The sequence below is a fragment of the Hipposideros armiger genome, unplaced genomic scaffold, assembly GCF_001890085.2.
Source record: "Hipposideros armiger isolate ML-2016 unplaced genomic scaffold, ASM189008v1 scaffold_15, whole genome shotgun sequence".
In the NCBI taxonomy this organism is placed as follows: domain Eukaryota; kingdom Metazoa; phylum Chordata; class Mammalia; order Chiroptera; family Hipposideridae; genus Hipposideros; species Hipposideros armiger.
In genome coordinates, this window is record NW_017731365.1 from 5,481,751 (window position 1) to 5,491,022 (window position 9,272).

General features: G+C 39.3%; 1 protein-coding gene across 4 annotated transcripts in view; it reads right to left on the reverse strand.

Moving 5' to 3' along the window:
* PLA2G12B (phospholipase A2 group XIIB) overlaps positions 1–9,272 on the reverse strand; it is a 26,641-nt gene that overhangs the window by 2,175 nt on the left and 15,194 nt on the right. For 2 of the 4 annotated variants that reach the window (XM_019624112.1, XM_019624107.1), the window contains exons 2-3: positions 7,251–7,339; positions 3,829–3,994 (exon numbers count right to left, since the gene is read on the reverse strand). In XM_019624112.1, the coding sequence (XP_019479657.1) occupies positions 3,829–3,994; positions 7,251–7,339 (255 nt within the window). The remainder of the gene's footprint in view (positions 1–3,828; positions 3,995–7,250; positions 7,340–9,272) is intronic. The other 2 variants (XM_019624118.1, XM_019624129.1) reach the window with 2 other exon arrangements.

Below are 9,272 nucleotides of genomic sequence, written 5' to 3' on the forward strand. Positions count from 1 at the left end.
TGTTGTTCAGCATCTTAGCTGTAGAGGGCAGTGTCACTGGCCCTCATATGTGGGATCCGAACCGGGGCCCTCTGGCGTCCCAAGCCCGCTCTTAACCAATGTGCCATTCGGCCAGCCTGGGATAAGCTTTTCATTTTAATGTCTACTGACTCCCCCTTATGGTGGATTATTTTTTCACATGGTGTATAATTTTTTAGTATGAGCTCATCTTCAGAAGGGCTTGTTTTTCTAAATGATTCCCACGCCCTGGGTTGCATACAAAGTACTCCCTCAATTGCTTTTGCAGTGTCTCTGGGAGTTTCAAGATACTTGAGACACCAGTATTTATGTTAATTTCTCAGATTCCTCACCTGTGTACAGAATATGTTTGGGGTAGTGATTGTTTTAGTGGGTGTTCTTTATTTCTCCTTCAAGTCCCAGCCCCAGGTAGATGGAAAGAATCCTTGCTGCTTGCTTGGAATATTGGGTAGATGTTTTCTAATCTTTTTTAAGTAGACTGGGCAGCTCCTCAGGCTCTAAGCTTTATGCAGACTGTCCAGTTCCAACTTCCCAATTCTTGGGAAAGGTGAAAAGTCACGTTTCCTCTCTTTGTATGAGCATTATAGCCCATTTCTCAGCCTGGAGTCTACATGCATTCCAGACTGAAAATCTCACGGGCCACGGCCACAGCATCAGCGCCAGCTCACTTAGACTATGCGTTTTTTTCTTCGTTTCTGGAACTTGCAGGTTTCCCTTTATTTCTTTCTAGCTTGAGTGTGTATTTTTTTTATGTTTTATTTTTACCCAATGTTTCTTATTTGTAATGAAGAGGTACTGTACTTATTGATGGAGTCTGCCAGCCCACCAGTAATCCCTGTATTACTTTTCAAAGGTCTTGAGAAATACAACTTAGTACTACTGATAACTCTACTAACCCAGTGTGTGTGTGTGTGTGTGTGTGTGTGTGTGTGTGTGTGTGTGTGACAAGCACTGAGAGCGGGGAAATGGGTAGTGTATTAAATATGAATCAAATTACACTTGTGAAAATAATCACACTATGCCATATGATCAAATGTGTATTTCGTCTTGGAGGTGAGATTATGGTGAGTTTATTTTTTCTTTGGATTGTTCTTTTACAAATGCACATATAATAGATTTAAAGAAATCGGAAATAATTTTAATGAAGAAACAAATGTCTACATTTGATAGTGGAACTTATCTCTAATAATTTTGCTGATAGGGCTGGCCAAGTGGCGTGCTGGTTAAGAATTGGCTTGGGACGCCAGCTCTGAGCAGCAGGGCCTGGGTTCAGATCCTATATGAAGGGCCAGTGACACTGTGCCCTCTACAGCTAAGATGGTGAACAACAGCTCCACCTGGAGCTCGGCTGCTCTGAGTCGCAGGCTATGGCGTAAGCTGAAGTGAGGCTGGCTGGCAGCAGGTGTGTGCTTTTGTGAGCTGTCATGAGCCACCGTCAGAGGCTGTCCAATGGCTGGCAACCAACTGCCTCATGCTGGAAGACCACAATGATAATACCAACATGGGCCAGTGAAGCAACGTCCTCCACAACTAGACTGAAGAACAAAACNGGTTGAGCTGTTGTTCAGCATCTTAGCTGTAGAGGGCAGTGTCACTGACCCTCATATGTGGGATCCGAACCGGAGCCCTCTGGCATCCCAAGCCAGTTCTTAACCATTGCGCCACTCGGCCGGCCCGAAATTTTACCATTTTTGCAGCATACTCCCTCAGATAAGACTACTATGTTTCCTATAGCTTTCTCTTCTCAAAGGTGGAACGAATAATCATTCACTCATTGAAAAAACATGCGTGCCTGTTGCATATGTTGGTCAGCCACTCTGTTAGACATCACGGATACAGAAACCAAAGAGGTAACTCAAGACTCTCAGTTTGGACAAAGAAGTGGACAGGATAGACAGGTAAACAAATGGTTACACCATTCCATAATGGAAATAATCCCAAGGTGGTATGGGGGCCCACAGTAAAGGTCTCTGTCTCTTTGGGGTAAGGGTTATTATGGAAGGCATTTTAGATGCCTTCTGTTGGAATTGTGATAGGAATTGCATTGAATCTGTAGATTACTTTGGGTAGTATGGACATTTTTAACAATATTAATTCTTCCAATTCATGAGCATAGACTATCTCTCCATTTAGTTGTGTCTTTGTCAATTTCTTTCATCAGCATCTTATAGTTTTCAGTATACAGGTCCTTCACCTCCTTGGTTAAATTTATTCCTAGGCATTTTATTCTTTTTGATGCAATTGTAAATGGGATTTTTTAAAAAAATCTCTTTCTGATAGTTTGTTATTAGTGTATAGAAACACAACAGATTTTTGTATATTGATTTTGTATCCAGCAGCTTTAATGACTTGTTTATTAGTTCTAACAGTTTTTCTGCGGTGTCTTAACAGTTTTTTTATATATAATATCATGTCATCTGCAAATAGTGACAGTTTTATGTCTTCCATTCCAATTTGGGTGACTTTTCTTTTTCTTACCTAATTGCTCTGGCTAGGACTTCCAATACTATGTTGAATGGAAGTGGTGAGAGTGGGCTTCATTGTCTTATTCCTGATTTTAGAAGAAAAGCTTTCAGCTTTTCACCATTGATAAAGCTGTTTCAACAATAACAAAAAAAAATGAATGCTCAAAGTGTTCCAAGGAACTAAAGAGGCAAAAAGATATGGGTCACCAACCCAAGTAATTTAGAATGGCAGAAGTCAGGAGAGAAATCAGAAATAAGGAAGTTGATGCTGGAGAGATATGCTAGAAATGAACCAGAAAGGGATGTGTATGTCATTCTAAAAAGTTTGAATTTAATCCTAAGGAAGAGGAAGATGACCAGGTTTGTGTGGTATAAAAATATATGTGGTCCCTATGGGGAAAATAAATTGGATGGGACTCAGAGATTGGGTTAATTTGCAGTAACCAGGTAGGTTATCAGAGATATTTAGGAGAAAGAATCAGTATGACATTGCTTGGAGGAAGTAACTTGACCTGACTCTAGATGAGCAGCAGGTACTTTCTTACCCTTTGTAGGTACAGATAAAGTGATTAGGCCTTTTACAGGACCTAATTAATTAGTCATATTTTTAAGCCCTCACAGATTCACTTTATGACAACACTCTAGACATTGATCTATGAACAAGATCTAAGATTCTCCCTACTGACCTTCTCGGTGGCATGGGATCAGCTCTTTACAAGCCTGACTTTCAAACATCACCATCTAAATATATAATGCTAATACCTGGATGTAATGTTCTGGCTTCAGAAACTGAGGGATGAAAACTTTTCCTAAAGTGAATTAGGAAAAAGAAATGACAGAATCAGTGCTAAAAATTGGAGAGCTACGCAGTTGTTTAAAAATAATTATCCTCAAGCATATATAGGCCTTTACACAAAAATAGATAGGTTTATAAAAATTCTTTCCCTGACTGAGAACAAAATAAGAAAAAAAGGGGGGCCTAAGCCAAACCTAGTGGTCCTATACAGAATAATTCCTTATATGGAAAATTATTTAACAGTAGAACAGATACCAAAAGCCAACTGGACAACTCTTTCTCCAGCCCTAAAGGATAAATTTTTATATCTCTGGAAAGGCTTTGGTGTGGCCCCGTCCATCAGGAGTGGCGCCAGCAGCTCCTGGGCAGGACAGCAAGAACTTGAGCAAAGGCGTGCCCAGCGTCTTCCTTCAGCTTTTTCTTGCATTGTTTAGTGTTCTAGAAAGTTCAGTGAGCTTTGATGACCTGTTCAGGGGCTCTGGCTACATTTCTGTGTGAAAACAGGAAAAAAACTCCCTGCTCACAAGTAGATGCCCTTAAGGTACCTACCTTCCACGTTGGAGACAAAGCCCAGACTCCGCTTAAGGTCAGAGCAGATAGAGTGGAGGCACCACCGGAATTTTGCATCACAGCGATACTTATTGGCACCGCAAGTGTCATAACAAACATCCAGCTGGTTGCAGCACTTGGTCATTGCTGGAATGCCCATGTCCATCTGGGGAAAAGAGGAGGAAGAAAATGCCACGTTGAGACCAAGGACCTTAGGCAACCTTGCCCACGTTGTTTGAACGAGCTAGTTCTCAAATTCCTGTTACATACTCAGATCAGTTGAGAAACACCGGTGACTTGAGAGAATACATCAGGTTGATAGTCATTGGGTGCTAAGTTTCAGTCATGATTTAGTTAACTCTGAGTGGCCTGTTTTTTTTTCTTTTTCTTTTAGATTTTAGCAATTTTCAAATTCACAGGCTACTAGGAATAGAGTCAGTGGAACAGTAACAGCTATATACGATGTCAGAGGGGTAGTAGATTGGGGCAGGGAATTATCACTTTGTGAGGGGTGTAAATGTCTAACTATTACATTGTTTTGTACACTTGAAACTAATAAAAAAAACTAATAATAACTCTATTATTAAAAAAAAATTTCACAGTCCACTATGTGATAAAAATAGAAATCAGAAGGTTAGTCAAGACAGCAAAGCTTTAGGACTTCCAAATTCAACTAAAACCTATGTGAGATTTTGTTTGAGCAAAGGATCCAAAGCTCAAAAGTATGAAAAATTAAGCCTCAGTTCATCAAGAGGTCACAAGCATTTATCAGGGACCCAGCCCTTACAGCACTCTGTAAGGGTGTGGACATGTGTCTGTGTGCTGGGGAGCAGAGTCTGGTATAGGACCCAGAGTTCCTGACCACAAGGGATTATGGTCAAACAGCAATATTAACACACACACACACACACACACACACACACACACACTTCTTAAGTGTCCTATAAACAATTGTAAATGTTGTGGCATAAACTGAGTAAATTTATAGAATGCCATATATAGATGTTACACATAGGACTTTTTTTAGAGAATTTGAAAGGATATGGAGAGAAGAATTAATAGAGATAACGGTAGACTTAGAATATAGCAGGTAAAGAAAGGAAATAATGAGCAAATGATATGTGAGCAAGTCAGTTAGTTTAATCTTTCAAGGGTCTAAGCAGGGAAATACATACATATAAAAAGTTTTCATTAATTAGGGGGAAGGGTTAGCTGATGGATAGCCTTGACTTCCCAATAACTAGTTAAATTTGATCAACACTCTTAAGCAAGGAAGGAACATGATACAAAGAGCAATTGTTCTATGGTGTATAAAATAGATGGGAACAGGGTGGGTCTAGACGTAGGTAGAGCACCTTGGAATCTTTTTCAGTTTTTCTATATAAACTTGGCCTCTAGTGGAATTTGTGAAATTCTGGTTTCAGGGTATGAATGAGATTGATTAATCAGCTATTTTAGATTCTTTCCCCTTTAGTCCTTAAGTGTTTTTTTTATTCGAACTTTTATTTCAAGGCCACTGAAAGCAGAATATGGAGTTTGGCAGTTTAAAATGTCCGCTTAGCAAAACAAACAAACATTATTACAGTGAGAGATAGTCTAACTCATTATTAGACTAGGCAAAAGCCTGGACTCTGCAATTTTGGGTAAATTCCCATCACCCGATATCTGAAATAAACTACTTTGCTTGTAGCTCACCCCTAAAATGAAAAATATATCACAACAGAGATAACAGAATTAGATGTGTATAGTTGCTATCATTCAATTCAACTGAATTGGAAATTCTTGAACTTGTTCTTAATGATATTTGTATCAATAAACAAAATGACATTATTTCCAAAATAGAGCCTACCACTTCCCTAGCTACTAAATTGATATCAAGTAAAATATATTAGCTGAAAATAGGTGGTTTCTGGGCCGGCCGAGTGGCGCGTTGGTTAATAACTGGCTTAGGATGCCAGAGGGCCCCGATTCGGATCCCACATATGAGGGCCAGTGACACTGCCCTCTACATCTAAGATGCTGAACAACAGCTCAACCTGGAGCTGGGCTACCCTGAGTTGCTGGAGAAGGCGTAGTTCTGCAGCCCCTGCTGCAGTGGGTTGCCATGGGCTACCGTGTGTAGCCAGCAGCCAGTGAGAGCAGCCAGAAGCCGCGGTGAGCGGCAGTCCAGAAGCTGGCGAATGATCTGTCTCGCCCGGGAAGAGCGCAATGATGGTGCCAACTTGGGCCAGTGAAGCAACGTCCTCCACAACTAGACTGAAGAACAAAAGGACAGCAACTTGTCTGTTCCCCTTCCCCCAATTCTCCAGCGCTGTTCCTATCCCCCAAATCCCCAATAAAAATCTTTAAAAAAAAAAAAAAAAGAAAATAGGTGGTTTCTCTAATATAAATATATATTTGAAAGGATTATCTTTCTTTTGTGTCAATACACGTATCAATGATTGCGGACAAGGCTGGGAGTACACCTGTGCAGGTTGGGCACTACACAAGAGCATCATACCTAAGGGGGCACCTTCCCACAGACATCATAGCTTTATATATTTATTAACAAAAACATCTAGCCAATAGCAGTCAAGTTTCGTTTTCTAACAAAATCAGTATATTAAGATAAATTTCTGACACGTAGAAAAAAAACTGTCTTGAAGAAAGGGGACCTTTTTCCAAGTTGTACAAAAATGCCACATGGGTGAGCAGGGTTTTAGTTAAAAGAATAAACATTATGCTGCTTAGAAAACTATTACAAAGTGAAATTTTTTGAATCATCAGAAAAGGAAAGTTTAGCCTGATTAAGATACAATTCAAAATCACAGTTTGGATATGAAACCCTTCTACCTACATTTTACATAAAATGTCTTTTCTAAAGTCTTAAAAGAAACTAATGTATTACTTGTTTTTAGGGGAGGCTGGCAGTTTGAGAAATGGTCAGCAGTGTGATGATAAATGTTTAGCCAGAGGCTGGATGTGTGTGTGTGTGTTGTGGGTAGGAGTTTGCAGATTTGTATGGTGTTAATACCCCAAACATTTGACACTACCAACATGAAAAGTCCTGCTGATACTACAGCAGTCAGCCCTCACTGGTCGGTACCAGCCGGCTCCAGCATAGCCCTGGGGAGGCTCACTAATGTAAATAAGTCAGACTTCTCAGATCTATCTCATATTAAGTTACGTTTGATCCCCCTAAAGCTTGGCTAATGTTTGCAGCGGTCATTTCAAAGAGCTTATCTGAGGGACAGCTGCCGCTGAGAAAAGGAAATCAGATTCCTAAAAAAAAATTTTTTTCTCCCTTCCTCAGCATCCAATTTAAAACACTTCATTATATTGCTCAACTATACTTTATAAGTGACCATTTCCATCCGTAATAGCTCTTGGATTTGTCTTAGTTAAAGCTAATCAACTAAGAAAATAATGGTGGTGGTACATACACTTTCTGGTACCTTGAGACCCAAGAAGTAGGAGCTGCAGCCATTGGGCTCCTGGGGCCTGTAGCCAGGTCTGGGCATTGGTGCCTTTCCTAGCAGGAGAAAGAGAGGAAAGAAGCGGGAAAAAATATTTAGAAATGAAGCATTTGGGAACCTTCATCAAATAAAAATGATCTAAAAGCATATTCAGTTTTTCCTTTAATAGTCATTGTTCCTCAGCAGATATTCACAACCAAGTTAGGTGGTAATGATGGTAATGATGGTGATGATGTCATGAAAGAGTAATGACCTTCAGCAAGTTTGGCCTTTTTTTTCCTAATCTCAAAGACTTTCATGAGTATTTATTTACTAACAATTCTGATGTTTCTTAAGTGCATGACTTTGAAGAGAAGGTCCATGGCAAAACTGAACTAAAACTCAAGGTTTCTTACTTCTCAATGTACTGTAAGGCAACACTCTTTGAACAGAAAAGGGAGGGCTCTACCTGACTAGACACTTCAGGAATCAGAATTATAACAATACTGCCAAATTTTTTCCAGAAAACTGGAAGGAAATTTTGCAAGTTTCCATAAATATAGACAAAGCATTATTGACTAAAGGGCAAAGGAAACACTCCCATGAAATATTTTAGGTATTTGTTTCATAGAGCTAAGCAGAATATATCTTAAAAGCTTTGAATTTCTTGGTTTCTCCTACATGGATTTTGAGTTATTTTATGATCTTGCAAATACGTGGAAGGAAGCTTTGTCAATTGTGTCAATGGTAGTCATCATAGATAAAGATCATCTTGACCTGAGATGACCTCAGGACAGTCATCTCCAGTGAGGATTTTTATCCCATTATCCAAATAAGGAAAATGGGGCTAAGTCATACAGTAAGTGGGGGAAGTAGGCTGTAAATCCAGATTTCCTGTTTGTCTCTGAAGCCGGTGTTCCTTCTTCACATTCCTTTGCCTCTTTTTAGGAGAATGCAAGACATAGCATAAGACTGAAGAAATAAGCTAAGAATTAATCCTCAGAGTGAGGCACGTGACATTTCTTTTTTCTTTTCTTGAATCTTTACGTACCAAGTATTTTATTTTTAATCATTTTTATTATGAGATGTTTCAAAACTGAACAAAAATGAGAGAAACAAACACACATGAACACACCAAACATTGCCAAACGTGCTATAAATTTTTTTCTGTTTAATTAAATGTTACAAGTACAGTTGGAGGAGCCCCTTTGCACCCCATCTTTCTGTTTTAATTTTTAGATACTAAATCTGAGCTTTAAAGCCCTTTCTCCTTATTATTCCTCAAAATTGTCTTGATGATTCTTACATATGAATTTTAGAGTCAACTTAGTATATTCTATAAGAGATTGTCAGAATTTTGCTTGGACATACATTGAATTTATAGATTAATTTGGAAACAACCAACTTTCTTAGACTATTCTGTGTTCCCAAACATGGGCATAGAATAGCTTTCCATTTTACACTTCGTCTTCCTTTATGTTTTTCAGTAGAATGTTATAACTTTCTCCATATTTCTATTATATCTCCTACATACTGGACTATTCAGATGCTTACACAAGATAGCATATCTCATAAATATCCAGAATTAAGAATCATAAGGCTGGTATAGTAAATGTGTACTTTTCTGGAACCTAGTCTGCTTCTAGCTTTTCCCTCTACCAGCCCTAGAATATAGCCCAGCTCTCGTGGTCCAAGATGGAGCTTCAGCCAACACATCCATGTTGTAACCAGCAGGATGGAAGAAAGAGGTAGAAGGGTTATAGCCCCTCTCTTTAATAAACACACTCCATAATGTTACACACACTTCCTCTTACTTGCCTTTGGCCAGACCTTAATCAAATGGCAACACCTAGTTACAAAGGTGGGCAATAGAAATGAAGTTTTTATTTAATGGAGGCATCCGTGGGCCCAGCTTAAAGTTGGGAGGAGGGGCTTATTACTACAGAAAAGGGGAAGGATATTAGAGGACAATGAGTAGTTTCCACCATGGTTGGTTTGGGTATTTGTGGG